At 42.7% G+C, this 24,960-nt stretch overlaps 2 protein-coding genes across 2 annotated transcripts in view; both read left to right on the top strand.

Moving 5' to 3' along the window:
- The first annotated feature begins 2,839 nt into the window (after positions 1–2,839).
- Positions 2,840–24,960, top strand: part of LOC115462853 (HAUS augmin-like complex subunit 1) — a 60,203-nt gene continuing 38,082 nt past the window's right edge. Inside the window, exons 1-4 of the mRNA XM_030192897.1 lie at positions 2,840–2,988; positions 14,616–14,790; positions 20,005–20,140; positions 24,563–24,697. Of these exons, the coding sequence (XP_030048757.1) occupies positions 2,950–2,988; positions 14,616–14,790; positions 20,005–20,140; positions 24,563–24,697 (485 nt within the window). The 5' untranslated portion in view covers positions 2,840–2,949. The remainder of the gene's footprint in view (positions 2,989–14,615; positions 14,791–20,004; positions 20,141–24,562; positions 24,698–24,960) is intronic.
- Positions 7,565–9,143, top strand: LOC115462852 (histidine protein methyltransferase 1 homolog). The gene has a single exon (XM_030192896.1). The coding sequence runs from the start codon at positions 7,664–7,666 to the stop codon at positions 8,696–8,698; it is 1,035 nt and encodes a 344-aa protein (XP_030048756.1). The 5' UTR covers positions 7,565–7,663; the 3' UTR covers positions 8,699–9,143.

Raw genomic sequence — 24,960 nt, forward strand, 5'->3', positions numbered from 1 at the left:
TGTAGACTCTTCACTAATGAAGTGTGAAATCCGCCGTGTAAAAGCCGGAAACGAACAGCAGTGACTTAGTGCACACAGAAACCGCCGACTCCCTGTCTCCACTGACCACCATCGCCTCACTCGGTACAAAAAAACTCTATTCCCGCCCCACCTTGCGCTCCCTCACCGACCGTCAACAACACCGCACGCGCGGAAGTCCCAGGACACAGCGGGCGACGCGTAAAAGCAGCAAGCAAGCAGCCAGGCTAGACTCCGTCCTTCGCTTCCTGAATCCTGCCCTCTCTGCGTCCCGCCTTCCTCTGATGTCATTTCCTTTCAGTCGGGCGGGACGCTGAGAGGGCAGGATTCAGGAAGCGAAGGACGGAGTCGAGCCTGGCTGCTTGCTTGCTGCTTTTATGCGTCGCCTGCCCGTTCGCCGCTGCGGGAAAGTAGATTAAGTCGTCTTCGTCGTTTGGGGGGCACTGCCCCCTCGCCCCCCCCCTCCCCCCAGTCTACGCCCATGGGTGAATCCTAAGGGTGGTGGAACAATTAGGTATAAACTATGCTGTTTCTGACTTTACTTGTTTTGGTCTGCTTTGGGTCCTGCTGATCTGTACATCTGCTGTCTGGAATTTTGTAAGATGGAAATGAGAAAATAAAAATTAAGTTTTGGATGTACTCTGTAGAAGTTGTTATTTACTTTTGCAATGTATGTATGGATGCCTGTTCTGGTGTATGCATGTAATAATATTGGAATAACTGTCTATAGTTATGGCTATGATTTCTGAACATGCAGCATCATTAAAAGACAGATTTTTAAATTACCAGTTGGGTATATATGCTAATTTCAACTTTGTTAAGTGTTTCAGACATATCCTCCTATGTTATAACTGAATTCTTTTAATCTATCTCACTGTATTTTAAAATGTAAGCCACATTGAATCTGATTTTGCTTGGGATAATGTGGCATATAAATGTAAAAAAAAAAATCCTTTATCCTCCACCTTTTAAGACACTGCCTGTCCAGCTGGATGGTGATGGCTCCAGTGAAGACAAACTCAAAATAACCTGTTCCTTAGCTGGGCCCTAGTATTACCATATAAAAAATGCGACCATACCATACCTCTGTGGTTATGTTCCACTAATAAGTTAAACAATTAACTGGATTTATTGAGAGGATTATATAAACTTTGAATGTATGACTAGGGACACAAACATACACTTAGTTACTGAATATCACGATTCCTCATGTACAGCCAGAAAACAACCTTTTAGGGTGGACAGTGTTCACAATGAGCTCCTTTTATTATCAACCAGATAGAGATAAGAGTTTTCAGTTTTGCCACAGTATAAGCCATCACAAGAACAAAATTTAAGAAAAACAATGGACTGCATTAAAGGCTTATGTTTAAATAAAACAGCTGCATGAAACAAAATATGTATTTTTATTTTGACTTATAAAAACACTTGTTGCTGAAACATGTTCAAAACAGAACAATCCATTTGTGTATCTAAAAAGTAACCGATGAAGAATGTGATTCCATTTGCCCCAATGAAAGAAGAGTATAATTTTACTTCAGTATACTCCATCATCTTTATAACACCAGGCTTCCCAAGGCAGATTACAACAACAGTTAAGATTAGCCCATCAGGAAACGGGCTATCCTCACTGAAATTTGGCCATCCATATTGTATAGAACAATGTAGAAAAATGAGCACAAAATACAACTGGTTTTGCTACCACCTACAATAATTTTTTAAGCTGTTTTAGTGATATTTGATTGTTATGTCATGATTTTTTTTATATTTGTACCCCCATGGCAGGCTCAATGTGGCTTACCTGGGGCAATGGAGGGTTAAGTGACTTGCCCAGAGTCACAAGGAGCTGCCTGTGCCTGAAGTGGGAATTGAACGCAGTTTGGAATCGAACTCAGTTCCTCAGGACCAAAGTCCACCACACTAACCACTACTACTACTACTACTACTATTTAACATTTCTAGAGCGCTACAAAGTGTACGCAGCGCTGTACAAACACAGAAGAAAGACAGTCCCTGCTCAAAGAGCTTACAATCTAATAGACAAAAAGTAAAGCATTTAAATTTAAAATATTTAAGCAGTCAAGCACAAGAGAACAGTCACAGAAGGACAGAAGATGTTGAAGGGTGGTCAGTGTGATTAGGTGTAACTCTGGTTGGAGTAGTGGGAGAAGGTGATAGAAGAATAGAAATGGGTGAGGTAAAGTAATGAGTGGGTTGATAGGGAGGTTATATAAGACATGTCACTCTAGGGGTGGGTGGGCTACTCCTCCACTAAATATAGACATGAGAAGCTTTCAAATACATTAAAACGCTGTCAAGTAAAAAAATAAAATACAATTATTTTGTCCTCCACCTTTGAAGGCACTGCCTATCCAGCTGGAACAGCTTTTTACTTTTTACAGATGGACCATGTATATGCAGTCCCTTATTTCTAATAATCTTTTGTAGAGCTATGTGGTAGCCGTGTTAGTCCACTTTTAAAGGTACTCAAATTCAATAGAAATAGAATAAAACATACAAAAGAAAATAAGATGATGTAACTGATCTGACTAAGAAGGGCCACCTTTGAAAGCTAATAAAAAATAGTTATTTAGTCCAATAAAAAAGGTATAATCTTATTTTCTTTTCTATGTTTTATTTTATTTTATTCTATGTCTAATAATCTTTTGCTATTGTTTTCAATTGTTTCAGCTAAACTCCTGCTTTGTTCCAACCTACCCTGCAACAACCTCTCTCTCTCTTCCAATCCCAGACCGCCAGTTTGCAAACAGCAGAGAAGCAACGCGTTTCCGCAGGAAGTTACGTAGCCGGTGAGCGGCAGGGGTACTGTGTGCGGCCATTTTTCTTCTTCCCTCGGTGCAGAAGGGGAGGGACGAATAAGCAGCCGCAGGGGCAATACAGAGGGAAAAAAATCAGAGCCTGTGGACGAGAATGCAGACCGCTAGCTCCCTGCCGCGGCAGGTTGACCTGGTACGTGGCGCTTTTTCGTTGCAGCTGCATTGTGTCATTCTGAATGGGCGCCGCCATCTTTGATCGTCCAGGGCTTGTAAGGCCGGCGATCTCCCGCTCGGCTTCGTTCATCTCCCTAGCACACTAGTTCGTGTGTGGTGGGAAGGTAGGCGGTGGTGCCTGACTGTCCTGATGAAGGTCAGGGTCTCGTCCCCTGAAGACAATTCATTGATATACTGGACTCGGGAGTGACTTATCATCGCCGGCGGGTTGTGGTATGGAAGAGACTCGATTATAGTCCTCCTAGTAGCCCTGGCTCTTTCGGTTCATGCACAGGTAGTTTGATTGTTTTTGGCAGCGGCCTTGGCGCCGCTTTGGGTGTTCACGTGGATCTCCACTACTTTCTGAACTGAATGGTGTTGAGGTTAGTGACAGTAGATTAGTGCTACTGGGATTCGTGTTCAGATCTGCGATTTGAAGGGTGATTTTGTTATTAAAACTTATTCCCCTGACCAAGGTCAGCTCCTTATTTGACGTCCTCTGCCACTTCTATTTCTTTTTCTTTATTCAAAAATGTTGGCAAGTAACATAAAGAGAATAAACCATTAACATCAAACGGCAACAGAAAGCCATGCCAATACATGCGATAATTAGGTATTGCAATATACAAAACAAGATAAAGATGACCATTGGTGTCCTTGAAATTATGCAGTCTATTTGATTTCTTAGCAAAGTAGACTTCAAGCTTATAAGTAGGTGCATAGCAGATTCCACCATTAGTCATAATGAACATTGGATAGTATCCTCAAGGAGTTCAGAACAATTTGTAAAACAAGAGAGAGTAAATAATCCAACAATTGACATGCAGGTTGTTAACGTGTTTTGGAAAGAGGTTTTAAGATAACATTTCTTAAATTGAATTTCACAAGTCATAGGTAGGATTCTGCCAATAATACCCCACTACTCAAGGAGGATGAATTAACTGAAAGAGATATTCCCATTCCCACTAGTGCTGGCCTTCCAACAGCCACCCAATTTAAAACACAAGCTAGTGAGAAGCAAGCTCTCATCAGAGACCCATAAAGAAGAGAATGGCACTCATCCTTGCAATATATCCAGCTGTAAACTATGCAAAAACATTTCACAAGACCCCACAATCATTCACAAAGGAAAAATATTCAGCATAAAGGGATCCGCTCATCTTCCAATGTAGTATATGTTATCCAGTGTAAAAAATGTGACGAAGGTTGCTATATTGGAGAAACAAGTCAGATGCTGAAGATGAGATTTAATTTACATAAACATCATATGAAAAATGCCAGTGCCAACCAGCATGTTACCTCTGTGGGACAGCACTTTACAAAACCAGGACACTGTACTAATGATTTTATGGTGAGAATACTTAAGGGAAACTTTAAAACAATACAGGAACACAAGACCTTTGAAGTCAAAATGATTAAATATTTTGACACCCATCAGACAGGACTTAACAAAGATCTGGGTTTTCTAGCCCATTATAAACCATGAAATTTCACTGCTTTGTCACCCTCTGATCACCATGCATATCTCCCTGTCCCTCATCCTGTTTCTCACCTAGCCCACCCCTCCCTCATCCTTTCAGACTGTCACTGAAATACTTTGATGTTTCACTTATATTTATTTATGGCATTTATATCCCACATTTTCCCACCCGGGGGCAGGCCCAATATGGCTTACAACAGTAAAGGGCTGGAAAAGGGATACATTAATTTGGCATAAACAATCAAGTACATGGAAGTAGGAGTGATCAGTAAGTAATTACAGAGAAGGAGAAGGGGTAAGAAAGTGGAGGATGTCATTAAGATAGGTACAGTACAAGTTAGGGATGCAATGGTGGGACTTTAGCGTAAGCTATTCCAAATAAGGTGGTCTTGAGTTCTTTCCTGAAGGTCAGATGATTGGGAGTAGTTTTTACAGATTTAGGTAATCCATTCCACAAATGAGCACCAACATAGGGGAAGGTGGATGTGTAAGTGGCTTTAAACTTGAGGCCAGAACATGTAGGGTAATGGAGAGTTAAGTACGAACGAGATGATGTATCAGAGTTCCTATGCTGTTACTTATAAAAATTTGGTTATTTCTGATCTGACGAAGAAGGGCTACCTTCAAAAGCTAATCAAAAAATGTATTGATCTTGGCCTACCTGACTGCAGCAGTTGCAGTTCACATGTAGGTGGTGGCGGCAAATGCAGTTGGGCATCACTGCTTCCCCCTGGGCCTCCTTAACCTAGCTATGGCCTCAGCTTATATACATCCTCTATGGAGAGGATGGATAAGCCCCTATTACTCTGAATTTGTTGAAGGGTCCTTGGCATTGGGGTTGGGTTGCCAGATTTGGAGGGGGTATAATCTAGCATCTCATTACGTCTTCTTAAAAATTGGCTTTTTGATTCTGCAGATTATACTTCATTAGATAGGGAGCAGTGGCTGGTGTCTCCCGTTTCCTTGAAATATGTGCTTTGTGCTGACATTGAGGGTTTTGCCCAGTGTTACAACGTTTAGATCAGTGCATTCAGGACGGTTGATGTGGAGACGGCTATATAGACAGTTGAGGCACTAGGTGGAGCTCTGTGTGTACCTGTCATTGTGGGGCAATGGGAATTTATTTCTATGGTTAGCAGTGCAAAGTTTTCTCCATTGAGAGAGTGCAGGGATCAAACAGCCGTAGTACATGATAATGGAAGAAGGGAGCGTTGTGCCTTTCTCAGATTTGAAACAGCAATACAGGGTAGATGGTTGAGATGTATTTCTGTTTCCCCAAGTATGTCATCATGTAGGGCAGAGAGGGGAAGAGCATCTTACCAGTGAGTTTTGCTCTGGTTTGAAGTAGTTTATTCAGAATGCTGCAGCAAGACTGAAAGAAGGTTGTAAGCAACGTGACCATATTGCACCATTTCTGCAAAAACTTCACTGGCTACCTGTACAGTTCAGGGCTAAACTCTATGTCTGATCTTCAAGGCCCTTAAAGGAAATGAGCCAGAGTACTTGAAGAACAGAATCTCCCTCTACAGCCCCCCGCCCCCGTACCAGGCTGCACCCCCAAGGTCACTAACATCCTCCCAAGGAAAATCCCTAATCGCACCCTTTCCAAAGGACGTCGCATGATGTGACACCCACCCGGGAGCCTTTTCTAGAGTAGCCTCCAGACTCTGGAATGCACTCCCTGAAAGGCTTCGCTGAACACAAGGTTATCTCTATTTCAGGAAGCAGATGAAAGCTTGGCTCTTCTCCCAAGCCTTTAATGGAAGAAGCAACTATTTTGCTGGTCGAAAACATACAAGGAGTAACACCGGCTGCACATACTGTAGCAGGACTTACCCACTCCTGCCCTAGGCAATTTTCTAACTCCTGTTACTCTATCTCATTTGTCTATATGTTTCACCTTTGTTTACACCCTATGCTGTCTGTTAAGAGGTTTTTATTGCATATTGTGTTAACAATTTAAGTAGCATACTATGCCATACTACAGTTTATACTCGAACATAAACCAAGATAACACCCCCCCCCCCCTTGTAGGGGAAAAATGTTAACTTGAATATAAACTGAGAGTTAATATTCTATCATTCCTCCCCTTCTATCCTTCTTTTTCTCCTTTCTGTCCCCTGTAGTTCCCGGCATTCCCCTCCCTCCCACACCTGTGATGTCTGTCATTCCTCCTTTTCCCTCCCCATGATCTCCCTCCTCCTCCTCCTCCACCGCAAGTTCTCTGAACCGACAGAGTTGTCACTGACTCCTTCCCCCCGAACTTGCACGCTTAGTTGTTCCCCCCCCCCAGGCCTACCGTACTTCTCTGGTGTTCTAGTGGTGTGTTGGGGCATGAGCGATCCCCACTAGCTCTTACCCATGCCTTCACCTTGGTAAAAATGGCTGCCGTGGCTTCCAGCAGCAACGTTACCTCAATTCAGCATAGAAGCTTTGCTTGAATGATGGACTGTTGCTATGCTGAATTATGTAGTATCTCCTGAGGAAGCCAGATATGAAGGTGAAATGGACCCCGTTTGGATTTTTACAATAAGATAAGTGTTTCATTTTTTGATCATTTTGAAAAGAGCACACTTTGGCTTTTGCATAGCTTTATCTGTTTCATGTTTTTAAACCACTTTTTTTTGCAAAAGCAGCACTATATAAAAGTTACATTTAGGGTTTTTATTTATTTATTGCATTTGTACCCCACATTTTCCCACCTACTTGCAGTCTCAATGTGGCTTACATAGTACCGTCAAAGGCTTTTAAAGGAACCATATACAAAAGCAGATGAATATACAAGTAGATGCAGTTTTGGTTACTGAGGTCCTTTCCCCATGAGTAGCGGCTGATTATTGAACTTAAGCTTATGCAGTTGGACAGACTTTAATTCCTTAGACCTTATTGTTTCTGTTTTAAGAAACGCTTTGGTTTCATCTTCTACAGAAGTATACTCAACCATGTTTGTTTATTGTGATGTTTAAGAAATATTTAGATTTTTAGAAAACATTTTTGTCTTTTTTTTTTATTTACCAGGAGTTTTTGCATGGAGTCATTACCTGGTTTGGAGAGTCGATAACACTACGTAAGAATTATCTGCGCAGCTGCTGCACGCAGATGGTCTGCGATATTTTTTCTACTGTGTCGTTTCATATTACGTCTGTGCATAACAATACCTTAAATATATGAGAACATGGCATTCCAATTTAACTTTGCCATAGATGAGACTGAAAAATTAGAACACATCTGTGAAACAGGTGAAAGTCTGAGTGACTTAGCGGTGGACAACAAAGAGGAATCTTTAATGCAAAGAACATTCGTAGTTTCTGATGAACTATGCATCAGATCCCCACACAACCAAGACATGAAAGAACCCGAGTCCGCAGAAAAACAGGCCTGCTTGAAAATTGCTAAAGAGCATAGTGTGCCAGTTGATATCAACAGAGCACTGGAAAATAAAGTTGTAGAAGGTATGCCAGGTCTGCAATACGTCAATGTTTCTGTGGTGGAAATGATGTTGGCTGATAGTGACAAGCATGCAGAAGGCATAGTATCCAAGACTGTTTCTTCCCAATCTGACCTAATCTCTGGCGTCTATGAAGGAGGGTTGAAGATCTGGGAATGCACTTTTGATCTCCTGAATTATTTGGAGGATAAAGATGTGCAGTTCACTGACAAAAAAGTGTTGGATCTTGGCTGTGGAGCAGGGCTACTGGGCATTACTGCACTAAAGCGAAAAGCAAAAGAAGTTCATTTTCAAGACTACAACAGCACCGTCATTGATGAAATAACAGTGCCAAATGTGTTACTTAACTGTGATATTGAGGGAAAAGAAGGCAATCCGGACAACTACCAACCAAGCTCAAAAAGATGTAAAAAAGCTGTCAAAAATCAAGGCATTCTGCCCGGGTGCCGATTTTTCTCTGGAGAATGGTCACAGTTCAGTCATCTAGTTAAAAATGAAAAGTATGATGTCATTCTCACCTCAGAGACCATTTACAATAGTAATTATTTCAGTGCTTTGCACAACACTCTTTCTGCTTTACTAGATAAGAAAGGACTTATCTATATGGCTAGTAAAGCACATTACTTTGGGGTTGGAGGTGGTATTCATCTGTTTGAGAACTTTGTGCAGGAGAGAAATACGTTCAGTGTTAAAACTGTCAAGGTCATTGATGAAGGACTTCAGAGGTTCATTGTTGAAATGTCTTTTAAGAATTATGAGTAATGTATTTAGAGACAGAAATTACCTAAGAGCTAGATTTACTAAACTGGGTGCATTAATGTATGTTATTAGGAATTAGGTTCCATTGCATGAAGTTGTATCTGTAGTGAAAAGTGCACATTAGTGTGCATTAACATGTGCCAACAAGATAATGAGGGAAGAGCTACCTTCATGCAGAAGTGCTGTCCAGAGTCAGTTATATTTGAAAACATGCCTGCACAACAGTTCTCAACCATGCCCTCAAGTATCCTATGGAACTTTGTAAGTCTAAGTGCTTTGAAAATAAGCCCCAATGTCTGTTGATCCTGATGAAAGTGTAATACCAGACCATGATTACACTTGTATCCCAAGACCTAAAAGCATAAGTGTTTCCATATTGGCACAGACCGAAGGTCCATCAAGCCCAGCGTCCTGTTTCCAACAGTGGCCAAGCCATATCACAAGTACCTGGCAAGATCCCAAAACAGTACAGTACATTTTATGCTGCTTATCCTAGAAATAAGCAGTGGATTTTCGCAAGTCCATTTTTAATAACGGCTTATAGACTTTTCTTTTAGGAAGCTATCCAAACCTTTTTTAAACCCTGCTATGCTAACTGTTTTTACCACATTCTCTGGCAATGAATTCCAGAGTTTAATTACATGTTGAGTGAAGAAATATTTTCTCCAGTTTGTTTTAAATTTACTACTTTGTAGTTTCATTGCGTGCCCCCTAGACCTAGTATTTTTGGAAAGAGTAAACAAGCGATTCACATTTACCATTCCACTTCACTCATTATTTTATAATACCTCTATCATATCTCCCCTCAACCATCTTTTCTCCAAGCTGAAGAGCCCTAGCTGATTCAGCCTTTCCTCACAGGGAAGTCGTCCCATCCCCTTCTTTGAACCGTCAACAAGCTCACATAGCATGTCTTCAAGAGACCCGATTGGAGCTTTTTATGTTCATCATCAGTCAAAGGCACTGGGTTGTAGATGTTTTTTTATTCTTCATCTGGCAGCCGAAGGTGGGAGGGGGGTAGCTATATTTCAGAAATCTTTACATTACTAGCCGTTGAGCCCGTTAAAACGGGCTGGTGGGTCGCCGCTGTCCGCTCTCCCGCCGCCCCGTCTCATCGCTATTCAACTTACAACTCCGCAGCAGGCAGATCAGCTCAGCTGCCGTTGGCCTTCGATCTCTGCCTGTGTCCCGCCCTCGTGTGACGTAACGTCGGCGAGGGCGGGACACAGCCAGGGAAGGAAGGCCAACCGCAGCTCAGCTGATCTGCCTGCTGTGGAGATGTAAGTTGAATAGCGATGAGACGGGGCGGGTGGAGGGGTGGCGGCAGCGGCGACTCCGGGTGGGGGGGGGGGCACCAGTGGCAGCGGCGGCGACTCGAGGTGGGGGGGTTACCGGTGGCGACCTTGGGGGGGAGCGCAGTTTCCCTCTCTGTCCCGCCCCTGTCATCACGTATTGACGCGGGGGCGGGACAGAGAGGGAAGTATCTACTGCGTATTTGCGAGTGAGTACGGTCACTTGCCGTTTATATGTTTGATGGGACTCAATATATACTTGCAGATGATAAATGTCATTATTTACTGGTAAAAGTGTGGGTACAAAGTAGGGAATTTTATCTCTTGGTGATCTATGGCCCAACCCCCTGTTTTTTACCCAACACTATTGCAAAAGCTACTTCTTTTGTTCAGCACGATTTGGTGGTGGTGGTGGTGGGTGATTGTTGGCAAGGGTGTAGAGGTGGGAAGGGTTGTAGTCCTGGTGAAGGGATGTTATCTTCTTTTGCAGAGGAGCTGGACTTGGTGGACTGCTGGCGTCTCCTCCACCCTTTTGAGCACGATTATACTGACCTCTACAGGTCCCATGGCATCATGTTTCGCTTGGATTATATTTTTGTCTGATGGGAACATGTCCCGCCAATCTCCTCAGCTGTAGTGGGCCCTGGGGAAGTTTCTGACCATTCAATGGTTTGGGTGGATGTAGATGCCCCCGGAACATCATCCACTTGTGGGAGAGTTGACGATTTCCAACATATTTGTGTCATAATAAAGAGTTTTTCACTTAGTAGAAAAATGTGGAAAAGTAGGATCGATTCTTCATAATGGGGGTCATCGAGATCAGCCCGTGCTATTTTGGAATACGGCAAAAGCTGTCCTGGGTGAGAATATTATTGCCTACACTAGTCTTAGGAATAAAAAGGTGGCATCAAGTATAATTGGAGACCCAATTGCATTGTGCAAAACAAGCCTTTATTGGCTCCCCCCTCCCAAATTACAAAGGAAACATATCCACCCAAACTCCACCTATCCACCCAACATACTGATTAACGATTATACCTACTTGCCTACATTTGAGTCCAGAACACGTGGGATTTGTTCAGGGTCATCAATCAATCCTGAATGTTTGTATAGTGTTATTAGCCTTCCCCCACTGTCAAACGCTAGGGTTGTCTACACCTTGGCCTTAAGTCTTGACGCCAAAAAGGTGTTTGACCAAGTTAGTGGGAGAACCAGGCATTGCAATACCTTTGTGTCTTAATCTCTGGTGATTTCAGTACCCTTTATTAATGTAACATCTTTGTTGGAGGAAATTCATTTCAGTCTGCAAGTGTGGCACTGTTTTACATGATTCTGGTCCTGAAGTGGTTGTATGTTTTTCAAATGTTATTACTTTTTATACCACCGGGATGGGAAAATACTTAATTAGATTTTTTAGCTCTGTCTCTGGCAGGGTGAAAAAACCTTGCATGCCGGTAGTGCAGCTGAAGATCCATGGGGGTGTGGGCTTGCTTACTTTGCGCAGGTTGACTGTTGCATGTGGTATGAAACATATCAGTGATTGGTACCAGGGTACCCAAAATTTTCCCTCACAGCTTTAACATCCACTTCAGCTATTTACTGCTTAATCATAAATATAAAAGGGGGAGGGTGGGATGGAATTCGATGGGTTAATGGCTGTACCATGTTTTATTGTAAGGGGCTATAAGAGCCAAAGCCCTCTTCTTTGTTTAGCTCCTTTGTGTATTGCAATTAGGAAGCCAAGACTAAATTGTACACATTTTTTTTTATTTTTCTGCCTACATTTCTGTTATCGTTCATATTTTGAATAGTTCAATAATAAAAAGATTTGCGCTAATGCAGGTTGTAACTGACGAATGCAAAATGTGCCCATTCTCAGCACATAAAACAAACGTATAATTTACATGCAACTTAGACATTGTGGGGCCCTTTTATAGAGCGACGGTAAGCCCAACGCGGGCTTACCGTTCGCTCTTTCGGGACTACTGCCGACCCAAAGTGGCTGCCGGCGATAGTCCCGATCCGAGCGTGCGCCATTTCCGGAGGAAAAAAGAAAACCCCCGGAAATGACTTGCACGGCGGTAATCGGGTATCACCCACCAGGTTAGTGTGGGAAACCTTATTGCCATTGAAGTAAGGACTCCCCTCCGCGTGGTCACGCGGTAAGAGTTATCTCACTGCGTGGCCATTTTTTTTTTCGGCTTCGGAAAAATCATCCCTGGCGTGCGGGAAAAACAGCTCCACAGGTTGGAAAAAGGGACCCCTATGTTCATTCTTTGGCTTGGGAACATTTGGTAAAAGATGTTCAAGAGACAATTACATTCTTATATGTTGGGGTCTTGGCAACGAGTCCCGTTAACTTTCACCATCGTTATTTGCAAAACACTACAGAAGATTTGGATTGCGCTGCTTTAGGTAGGGCATGGAGTACTGATTTGCAGATGAACATTTCACAGTCTCTCTTAATAAAAACATTTATCCTATCGATACACAAAAGTGTGTGGTTTCAGTGCCCCAGTGTGAACTGCTTTACAAATTGATACACAAACGTGGTTTCTGTGCCCTACCGTGAACTGCTTTACAAATTTGCCCTAAACGTAATGCTTCCAGAGCTACCTTGGGACATGTGTTCTGGACTTGCATGGCAGTACAAAGGTTTTGGTCACGATTACTGGCTACTTACCATCATCTGTGGTCTTTTTCTGAACAGTGTTCGCCTTTGATACTTTTTAATTTTTGTGTGTTTGATTCTGGGTTTCCACAGGGGTAAGGCTTTCCTTTGAGTGGCTGTTCTGATGGCATTGAAAACCATCTTGTTTGACTGGTTATCCACTGTGGAACCCTTGCTGCAGCGATGGAGATCCTATATGAGTTATCAGATGCGGCTGGGATGACTCCAGATTCATTATTTTGCAAATGTTAAAGTCATTAAACTTTGTGCTGCTTGGGAACATTTTTGGGACATATTGTCTGTGCAAGCACGTAGTAGGTTATTAAATATCTGATTGTTACATGTTAACATGGGAATTGTTTTCTTATCCTTGTTTGCCGTGGTGCCATTGGGTGGAGGGAGGGACGGGAATGATTGTTAAAATTTTAGTTACAAGATGTATTAGCTTTGTTAGACACTTTGAATTTAAGTACTTGTTTGTATCGTTTCCTATTGCTTTGTTCAATAAATATGATTTAAACATAAAGTATGCTGTTGGACGAAATATGTAGTTTGTGTACTCCTGTTATTGATGAGGTATATGATATTCTGCCTGGATATAAGGGTGAGGTTGAGGAACAGGCTACGAAGAAATATTTATGAATGGCATGTAAAGTAGTGTTTCATAATAAAACTAGTAAAAAAAGGCCCGTTTCTGTAGGCAAGGAAACGGGCCTTAGGCAGGCAATCCCCCCCCCCCCCCCCCGTGCTACGGCCCCCTCGAACCCCCCTTCCGCGAACCTGTCGTTCCCCCCCCCCCCCCCCCCGTGCCAGCGAAAACTGCCGCCACCGCTTTTGTGCTACCTTCCCTTCCCATAGGTTCTTCAATCATCTTCTTAGAAAGTTTAACTCCGTGCGTCTGACGTCAGACGCACGGAGTTAAACTTTCTAAGAAGATGATTGAAGAACCAACGGGAAGGGAAGGTAGCACAACAACGGCGGTGGCGGCAGTTTTCGGCGTTCCGGGGGGGGGGGGGCAATCGACAGGTTTGCGGGATGGGGTGGGTTTCGAGGGGGCCATAGCGCGGGGGGGGGGGGGGGTGACAGCTGATTCCGAGGCAGTAGGAGGAGTTTTCCCTACTCCTCCCCTTGCCTTGGAATCAGCTGTGTTGACGTCAGTGACGTCCGTGCGTGTCTGCCTCGCAGACCACTTGCAGCCAGGGAGCCACGGTCCCATGCCTAGAACGTTGGAGGTGAGAATTATTATATAGGATGTTGTTAAAAACAAAAGGTATCTTTTTTTTTTTTTTTTTTCTCTTGAATTTTGTGTTACTTGTCATGAGGTTCCAGACAATTGATTTTTGAAACTAGTATAAAAATGACGTTATTCAACAACTAGACTCGTTTGATAACGAGAGTCTTAGTAGTAGTATTTTTATTTTGTTACATTTGTACCCCGCGCTTTCCCACTCATGGCAGACTCAATGCGGCTTACATGGGGCAATGGAGGGTTAAGTGACTTGCCCAGAGTCACAAGGAGCTGCCTGTGCCTGAAGTGGGAATTGAACTCAGTTCCTCAGGACCAAAGTCCACCACCCTAACCACTAGGCCACTCCTCCATGTTAGTTTAGCAGTCTATAATGTTGGAAAGTGCCTTTTTTGAATTTATAAATTTTCACTGTATCCGGGTTAGCTTGTAATAGTGGCTGTGCTGTATATCAGGGCTTTGTCCTCAAGGGCCACAGTCCAGTCGGGTTTTCAGGATTTCCCCAATGAATATGCATGAGATCTATTTGAATGTTCCTCCTCCATTGTATGCAAATGGAGGTATATTCATTGGGGAAATTTTGAAAATCCGACTTGGCTCCCCTGCTGTGTATGATCACTGATAAGAGACTTTCGATTGGGTTTCAAATCTCTGGTTTGATATTTCACCCTAGTAAAACTAAACAAAGGTTTTCATGTTTTAATTTGACAGATTGTTTTGTGGCTCAAGAAGGTATTTGGTGACAAACCTATTTCTCATTACGAAGTGAACACACGGACTACAGATATTTTGTATCAATTAGCAGCATGTAATGAAGCCAGGGACAAGGATATTTCCTTGGTAATAGAAGACATTAAACTGAAGACAGTAGAGACAGCAGCTGAAGGTGAGTTTAACTATTAACAGTCCACTCATTTAGCATTTGACTATGACGTTACAGAACACATTTGAGCCCAGAATTTTCAGTGTACGTTGAAGTACATAAGTAGTGCCACACTGGGAAAAGACCAAGGGTCCATCGAGCCCAGCATCCTGTCCGCGACAGCGGCCAATCCAGGCCAAGGGCACCTGGCAAGCTTCCCAAACGTACAAACATTCTATACATGTTATTCCTGGAATTGTGAATTTTTCCCAAGTCCATTTAGTAGCGGTTTATGGACTTGTCCTTTAGGAAACCGTTTTTATTTGCTTGTTAAATTTGTGTACATGAGGGGATGTTTACTCAGCTGTGTTAAGCAGCTAGTATGAGTGTCAACGTGTGTTAGCGCAAGTTTTCGCTAACACCTAACAGGTTGAAAGTGCAATTGTGAAATTCACGCTAATTGCTTCACACAGCTTGGTGGGAATGGCAAGGGAGGAGCAGAGGTGTGTGACTGTGGCACCTAGTTTGTGATTTGGTGCCACGCATTAGCTGTCATGACTGATGACAATGTAGCTGCACTGCCGCTGCATCAAGAGGTGGCAGGAAGTGCAGCAGCACTACCAGCAGCCTGGTAACATGGGCTTGGCTCTTTCCCTAAAGTCTCCTGACATTTAATTCTTGACTTTGACACTCCCCAATACATCCCTGATCCTTCTGCTGCCTCTTGTCCGGCTGCAGCTGTCAAAATGGTTGCAATGACCTCTAGAAGTAGTCTTGCAGTATAAGTGGTAGGGGTCTCTTCATTATAAGGAGGTGGGGATTCTGATGTCAAGGAGGGGGGAAGAGAGATTGGATGGCAGGTGGGATTGGCACGGAATCTCAAATGTGGGGGTGGGAGAGTGGCACTTGCTACCTGGTTACTATTCTGCCAGGGCTGCACCACCTTATCTGACACTGCATGTATTGCGATGCCATGCAGTAGGACTCTGACTTGTATGGTACATGCAGGGCAGATGTTGGTCCCACCCCCTGCATGTACTGCACTTACAGTGTGTTCAGTTTTGCATGGAATGCAACATAAGTGCAAAAACTTAACACCCTTTAGTAAACATGTCCCATGGTGTTTTGATTTTTAGGTTTTATTATGTATGTTATGTGAAATTGTTTTTTTATGACTTTTAATGAATACATTTATAGGCGTGAGAAGACAGCTTATATTTTTCTTCCTAAATTACTTGCACATTTTGCTTATTAAATTCAAAACAAAATTATGTATATTTTGCCTCAGTTTTGTAGGCCATGGTAGTCAAGAAATTGTACTCCTCTTGACAAGACTTAAGAGGAAAGGCTATCTTGAGGCTGAAGCATTTTGTTCTCTTTCCAGTGTAGTGCATGACTATTCTCCTGTCTCTGGGATAGATGCAGAGAGCCGTGTGGTAGAGCCATGCTCTGATGGATGAGTGCATGGCTTCCACCATAAGACTGAAAAAATTATTTAGTGGTGATGCAGTAAGCTGATATGCTAATTCAAAGAACACAGAACTGCTAATTGGGGGGAAGCCTATCAGATAAACACACATCAAGGTTCTGCAGTAAGGGCGGCCATACTCATTGCATGTCTGAAGAAATGAGAAGTACCAGCATATATTTGCACATAACTGGAATGCTGTGCAAGAAAGTTTTGTGAGACTAATATGTTTCAATCATTTTTATTAAGCATGTATAAACAAACAATAACTCTCCAGTTCTATAAACACACAGCATTATCTCTGTTTCCCCCCTTCCCTTCCAACATCAATAGCTTTACTCAAGTTTACCAAACAATGCTTCCTCTATATCTGCAATTACAAGTTAAATAAATGTCCTCGTGCTGCGGGGGTAAGGGTTTCCCAAAAGGGAGCCCATCTATGTTGGAATCTCCGGTCCCTGGTGGGGGTCGAGTTGTTTGCCTCCAGTCTCTCAAGTCGCATCAGAAGCAACATTTGACCACGCCAGCACTGAATTGATGGAGTATGTGCGGACAGCCACCCCGACAGGATGGTTTTTTTTTTGCAATCATTATAGTTCGCACCACAAAGTCTCGAAATCCCGGGAGCACTGGCGGGCCCCATCCTGAGTTACCCAAACAGCAGCTTTGGATCATAGTGCCACCTGGCCGACCATATAGCTGACACCAATTTTAATAATCTTTTCCAAAAGTCCATTACATTTGGGAAATTCCAAAATCTGTGTCCCAGGTTTGCTCCCTCTGCTCCACACTTCATACATGCTCCATCAGGCAACAATCCCATATGAAATGCTCGTCATGGGGAAATATATGCCCGCAATACAAACCTACTGGAGTTCCCAATGGGCCGTCACCATGGAGCTTTTTCAAAGGCTGGTGACATGCTCTTTGAGTAGCACTGCAGTTACCTCCACCCCCCAATTCTTCACTCCATGTCCCTGCCAACCTTGCAAAGTCTAATTCTGGGGTTGTGTCTCTAATGTGCTCCACTGCCCCCACTCACCAGAATGGCCACTGTCTTGATCATATCCTCTTCTCAAACTGCTCACTCTCCAGTTTCTGTGCCTCAACTCTTCCCCTCTCTGAGCATCATCTGATAACTTTCACACTTAAACACCCTCCTCCCCAGTCCCGTCCGATCTTAACCAATACATTTAGGAATCTTCAGGCTATTGACCCTTCTACTCTGTCCTCCAGTGTTTTTTTAAATCTCTTCTCTACCACTATGTTATCCAAGTCTGTCAATGAGGCTGTCTCTTCCTATAATACTATTCTCTCCTCTGCTCTGGATACTCTCGCTCCTTCCATTCCCCGTTCTGTAAAACATACCAAATCCCAGCCTTGGCTGACCTCTAGAATCCGCTACCTACGCTCCTGTGCCCGCTCTGCCGAACGCCTTTGGCTGAAATCCCGTGCCCATGCTGACTACATACATTTCAAACTCTTGCTGACCTCCTTTCAGTCTACTCTTTTACTTGCCAAACAGGACTATTACATCCAGTTGACAAATTCTCTTGGCTCAAACCCTCAACGTCTCTTTGCTACACTGAACTCTCTCCTCAAAGTGCCTTCACCTCCAACTCCCCCTTCACTTTCCCCCCAGACTCTGGCTGAGTTCTTTCATGATAAGGTTCACAAGATTAAACTTGAATTCTCAACCAGGTCACCTCCACCTCTCCTTCCCTTAGTCCATTCTCTTAACCCTCCAACCCCTGCCTCCTTTTCTTCCTTTTCTGAAATCACTGAAGAGGAAACTACACATCTTATTTCCTCCTCGAAACTAACTACCTGTTCCTCTGATCCTATTCCCACCCATCTACTTAATACTATCTCTCCTACTGTCATCCCTTTTATCTGTCATATCCTCAATCTTTCACTTTCCACTGCGACTCTTCCTGATGCCTTCAAACGTGTCGTAGTCACACCACTCCTTAAAAAACCTTCAATGGACCCTACCTGTCCTTCCAACTATCGCCCCATCTCCCTCCTCCCTTTCCTATCCAAGATAGTTGAACATGCTGTTCACCTCCGTTGCCTTGACTTTCTTTCATCTCAAACTATTCTTAATCCACTTCAATCTGGCTTTCGCCCCCTTCATTCAACTGAAACAGTGCTTGCTAAAGTCTCCAGTGATCTGTTCCTGGCCAGATCCAAAGGTCTATATTCTCTCCTCATCCTTCTCGATCTATCTGCTGCTTTTGACACTGTTGATCACAGCCTACTCCTTGATACGCTGTCCTCACTTGGATTTCAGGGCTCTGTTCTTTCCTGGTTTTCTTATCTCTCCCAGTGTACTACTACTACTACTTAACATTTCTAGAGCGCTACTAGGGTTACGCAGCGCTGTACAATTTAACAACCTTTAGTGTATACTCTAGTGGATCCTCCTCTACTTCTATCCCACTCTTAGTTGGTGTACCTCAGGGATCTGTTCTGGGCCCTCTTCATTTCTCCATCTATAATTCTTCCCATGGTACTCTGATCTAATCCCATGGTTTTCAGTATCATCTTTACACTGACGACTCCCAGATCTACCTCTCCACACCAGAAATATCATCAGGAATCCAGGCCAAAGTATCAGCCTGCCTGTCTGACATTGCTCCCTGGATGTCTCAGCGCCATCTGAAACTAAACATGACCAAGACTGAGCTTCTTATCTTTCCACCTAAACCAACCTCTCCTCTTCCCCCATTCTCTATTTCTGTGGATAACACTCTCATCCTTCCTGTCTCATCAGCTCGTAATCTTGGGGTCATCTTCGACTCCTCCCTCTCCTCTGCACATATTCAGCAGACTGCTAAAACCTGTTGTTTCTTTCTCTATAATATTACCAAAATTTGCCCTTTCCTTTCTGAGCACACTACCAAAACCCTCATCCACACTCTCATCTCCTCTCGCTTAGACTATTGCAACTTGCTTCTCACAGGTCTCCCACTTAGCCATCTCTCTCCTCCTTCAATCTGTTCAAAATTCTGCTGCACGACTAATATTCCACCAGTGTCGTTATGCTCATATTAGCCCTCTCCTCAAATCATTTCACTGGCTTCCTATCCGTTTACGCATACAGTTCAAACTCCTCTTATTGACCTATAATTGCATTCACTCTGCAGCTCCACAGTATCTCTCCACTCTCATCTCTCCCTACATTCCTCCCCGGGAACTCCATTCACTGGGTAAATCTCTGTTATCTGCACCCTTCTCCACTGCTAACTCCAGACTCCGTTCCTTTTATCTTGCTGCACCATATGCCTGGAATAGACTTCCTGAGCCAGTACGTCAAGCTCCATCTCTGGCCGCCGTGCTGAGTGGCTGCTTTTCCCCCTCAGGTGCATGCTCTGTTTTGAAACTGAGCATGCGTGACGAAAGAAAACAGCAGCTATTCTTAAATTTTTACATCCCATTCATTCTGGACTGGTCTGGTGAACAAAAGGAAAGAAAGTTAGGTAAGACCAAATGTTTCTTTGTCAAAGATCAACTGTTTCTGAATGAGTAGATAAATGCTCTGAGTGATGGAGGAAGGGTCAACGGTAGAGAAGTGAGACATTGCCACAGAGTCCAGTCTTGTGTGAAGTGAGACTTAAACTGATAGAGTATCCATTATCCCTGAATGTTAAGCTAATTGGAAGTTTAATTGGCAGTATGAACATTCATACTCTCTGCTTGCTTGTTTTCTCCTCATTTTTTGGCAGTATGAAAATTCATACTTTGCTTGCTTGTTTTTTTTCCTAAAGCCAACTTTCTTCAAGATCTGCTGCTGGAAACCATGGGACCCTCTTTCACACGTCTCTCACGGATGGGCAGCAGCTACTTGAATGAATTAGTAGACAGCACACTGGTACTTGATGTAAAGGACACTTCACTGGCAAGGTAATTCTCAGCTGTGGGTTTTTTTTTTTTCCATGATTATGGTAAGAAAAGTTGGAGATGTTTCATTTGTTTTCTAGAAGAATTTTATAACATTTTATGGTTAGAAGCATTGTGCTGTGTGTGTACGTATGCAGGATGATTTTAAAAAGTTGCTGATTCTTTGTAGCTCTTGTATTTACAGAGCTATTTGCAAGAGTTTTGCCCCTAATTAGAAAGGGGTTTCAGCTTTTGAAAGGGCGGACAAAATCTTTACTTTAGTGGTCTTGGAGGAGAAAGTAATATGTGAATCTCCTGATATTTATTTGTTAACAAGATTTTAATTTATAGATATACATTAGTTCCCGGTTCCTCAGGATTATTTTCTTAGATGTCTCTGTAGAAGCCGCTGCAAAACTGATAAGGTACTACATGCTAGTTTACAGGAGTACATATGAAAAGAAGCTAGGGTAGGTCTGGCTTCATCCTTTTGCCGTGGAGATAGAAGGGCTTGCTCCAACAGTGGCACTGGTGATTTCTGTGGCATGTCTGGGTGAATTGCTATGTATCTTGGAATTTTTTTTTTCCTCAAGTCCATTTGTGTACCTTCACATGGGTGATCCTGTTACCTAAAGCCCATATGAAATCTCATCCCGATGACAGTACAGTAGAAATAATGGTAGGTAGGAAAAGAGATACTGGCCACACATTGCCCAGGATAAAAGGGGAGCTCATTTGTAACTTATGCACTAGGGGTAAAGATGGTGGTAATGGGAATGCAAAACCTTCAAAAGACTATATCATCCATGTTGCAGCAAAAGGCCATGGTCAATATGTTCATAGACCCACTGCAGCAGGAGAGTAACTTGTCTCTGTAGTTTGAGGACTGAAAACTGTTAGGTGAGCTCCTCAATGTGTTTATATTAATGGTACTTTTTTTTTTTTAACATGCTGTAAACCCAGTATTTGAATACGGAGGATACACAAATTGCTTGCCAGAAAATGGAAGAAAGAGGAGAAAATATTTTTTCACTCAAAGAATAGTTAAGCTTTGGAACTCGCTGCTGGAGGATGTGGTATCAGCGGTTAGCATATCTGGATTTAAAAAAAGGTTTGGACAAGTTCCTGGAGGAAAAATCCATAGTCTGTTATTGAGATTGACATAGGAGAAGCCACTGTGCTTGCCCCGGAATTGGTAGCATGGGATGTTGCTACTAATTGGTTTTTTTTTTCCAGGTACTTGTGACTTGGCTTGGCCACTGTTGGAAGCAAGACACTGGGCTCGATGGATCATTGGTCTGACCCAGTATGGCTATTCTTATGTATATCGCAGGAAAAGCTGAAAAACAATTTAATGCAAATATAAGATTTTTCACTGGACAAATTAAAGAAAAACAATTAAAGGACTGATTTATCAACAGTAATTGATCAATGCTGCAGATGTTATTTTGGAGAGGAGTGAAAAAAGAGATGCCAAAAATATTGGACAGAGTAACAAGGGAGCACCATATGATAACTGGAGATGGCTGAGGGGAGACATGATAGAGGTATATAAAATATTGAGTGAACAGTTGGATGTGAAGCGTCTGTTCACGCTTTCCAAAAATACTAGAACTAGGGGGCATGCGATGAAACTACAGTGTAGTAAATTTAAAACAAATTGGAGAAAATTTTTCTTCACCCAACGTGTAATTAAACTCTGGAATTTGTTGCTGGAGAACGTGGTGAAGGCGGTTAGCTTAGCAGAGTTTAAAAAGGGGTTAGACGGTTTCCTAAAGAACAAGTCCATAAACCGCTACTAAATGGACTTGGGAAAAATCCGCAATTCCAGGAATAACATGTATAGAATGTTTGTACGTTTGAGAAGCTTGCTAGGTGCCCTTGGCCTGGATTGGCCGCTGTCGTGGACAGGATGCTGGGCTGGATGGACCTTTGGTCTTTTCCCAGTGTGGCATTACTTATGTACTTATTTAGCGAGTATTGCACAAAGGGATTCTGCGTCCATCTTACCGATCGCTGTAGCAGGTAATGATAATCTTATGCAAATTTATTACAATGAGCTGATTAGTATTAAAATGAGCATTCCATCTGAGCAATGCACAGAAAGGAGTGCCTATCTTTAACATGCAAAATTTTCCATGAGGTTTGGAGCTCTCGTTGTGTGAGGGCGACTTCTGGGAGAAGCACTCTGCTCGCATTGTTCAATAGCAAAACTTGTCTGAGAGCAGAGAACAGCTTAGAGGGGCAGACAAATAAGCGGGGGTGGGGGTGGGGGGTGGGGGGTGGGAGCTTCAGCAAGGAGGACACTTTTTTCAATAGCAGATTGCTCTGATGCTGGCTCCACCTTCCTCCTGCAGCTTACTTGCCCTCTGCCTGGATGATTTTCACTTGGTAATCTCCTTGCTGAAAGCCTCTCCAGCTGACTACATAGGGACTTCCCCCCCCCCCCCCCCCCTCCCGGCTGATTTCATAGGTGCAATCAGCTGGAGGAGATTTCAGCAAGGAGGAGATTCTCAAGAGAAAGTCATCGGGAGCAGCCTGAGGGAAGACAAGTAATTTGCAGGAGGAAGGTGGAGCCAGAATTGGAGCAGCCCAGGGGAAAGGAGACAGGGGAACAGTGGAGCCAGAAAGTACTACAGGGGAAAGGAGAGAGTGTAGCAGCGAGATTCCTGGGCTTGCACAGAATATGGACGCTTACTGCGAGTTAGTTCTGCTCATGTACTAAGCGCTTTCCCTATCGAGCTGCTTGCTAAATTTACGTGAATCTCATTTACATACGAATTCCTTTGAGCATTGCTCAATATTTCAAAATTGGTTGGTTCTACCATGGATCTAAACAGACACTGTTTTTAACGGGGACGTTTGAGCATAGGCCCCCATAGTTTATTGAGTTTTGGGTCCTGTTTACCTTATTTTGTGGGTAAAGGTTGAAATTCTATTTATAAATTTGCTTTTCTTTTCCTGATTATTTGTTGATTTTTCTTGTGCTTGGAAGTTTTGAAGTGAAATTTTGAAAAAAAAATTTATTTAAATAAATAAAGCAGTAACAGACCCAAGTATTGGGTTCTCAACATTTATTTTCATACTTTAGCATTTAAGTTGGAGAAGTATTCCAATGAGCAGAAGGAATAACTGAGAATCCTCCAGTACATATAGGAAAGGAAACAGAATTTGCAAAACAAGAGAAACTGTTTTGAAAAAAAAATTAGCAAACAAGGAAAAACAAGTGGTAAGTACACATATACAACAGAAAATACAAACTATACGCAGTCCAATTTGAACACATGAATAAAAAACCTAAAGAATGAGAGACTTGCAATCCAGTATAGATGACTCACCAAGTATAGAGAAAACAGGTAAGGCAGACATGTAGATTTTATAAGAATGCATTGGAAACAGTTATCTTGTAGTTGTCTGATGGGAGAAAAAGCACAACAGGAGTAATGCCAGCAACTACTTTTTCACAGAGAGGGTGATGGATACCTGGAATGCCTTCCGCGAGAGGTGGTGGAGATGAAAACCTATAACGGAATTCAAAAATGTGTGTGATTAAAAACAAAGGACTCTTATATGGAACGAGAACGGAACCAAACAAAATTAAACAAACTTAGCAGTGCTTAGGTGGCAACTCGAGTAGTTGGGGAAATAAAGCCAGTGCCAAGCAGACTTCTATGGCCTGTACCTTGATCATGGCTGGTTGGATCTAGATGGGCTGGAGTGGGGCTTTGATGGTAGCTCCAATAGTTGGGGAACAAGGCCAGTGCTGGACAGACGTCTGTGGTCTGTGCCCTGAAAATGGCAAGGACAAATCAAGATCAAGTAGGCGTATGTATTATCACATCATATCATATGCTACATGTCTGGCTTGTTGCGCTGACTGGATGGACTGTACAGTCTTTATCTGCCGTCATGTACTATGTAATGTGGCACGTCTAATCCATTGGAAACTTTTTTTTTTTCTCTAATCACTACAGTATCGCGATACTAGAACATTATTGATTATAACCGTAAGAGAACTGAGGAAAACAATGGGGTTATGATTGCCTGGGATATTTCCATTTCAACTGATTTATAAAGTCTGTTGTAAGAAAACTGGACATAAATTCTAAAGGAGAGGCTCTTCGCCCTCTCCACACAATTCACGGGATAGTCAGATACCAAGAAATGCAGTCAGAACAGGGAAATGTGACTGAAAGAGAAATGTTTCCCATCATACTGGGTGCCACAGGCCTGAATTAAAAGCAATTGTCTAAGTCACACTTTGAAAGGCTGCCTATTTGTCTTATGCCTTTTGAACTCCGGAAGGAAGTTCTTTGGCATAATGCATGTACTAGAGGGAGTGCATTTTTAAAGGGTTGTCTAAAATCAAGTTAGAGAAGTGCTTTCTGAGTGTGGGTTGTGCTACAATGCTGACAACTGTGAAAATTGTCTCCTTTTTCTTTTTAGCTATATACCGGCTGTGATTGATTTGACCTCTGAGCTCCTTGTGCTTGAATCCAAGAACCAAGAAATGGAACTGGAGCTGACTAATCTAAGGAAGAAATTAACAGCAGCATTAGTGCTGGAGAAAACTCTTCAAGAGTATGTATGCATTTTTTTTTGTAGCAAAAGGGAGGAAGAAAGAAAAGTTCTTATATTCCTCAGTGAGGAGAACAAGGAAGGAGAAAAAGATAGGGGAGGACCAATCCAAAACAACACCTGGTGAGGTAAAAATTAAAAATAAATTAGTAAATACAAAATTGACAATACAGGAAAGACTTGACGCAGATCTGCATTTTGGCACCCAGGTGCCTGCCTCGGGAGTCAACGATATCCGTACAAGTGGTCTTAAGTAGCAAAATCCT

This window comes from Microcaecilia unicolor, chromosome 2, assembly GCF_901765095.1.
Source record: "Microcaecilia unicolor chromosome 2, aMicUni1.1, whole genome shotgun sequence".
Classification (NCBI taxonomy): Eukaryota; Metazoa; Chordata; class Amphibia; order Gymnophiona; family Siphonopidae; genus Microcaecilia; species Microcaecilia unicolor.

Excerpts from the sequence above, each read along its gene's own strand:
- LOC115462852 (XM_030192896.1), top strand. The coding sequence starts at position 7,664 with ATGGCATTCCAATTTAACTTTGCCATAGATGAGACTGAAAAATTAGAA.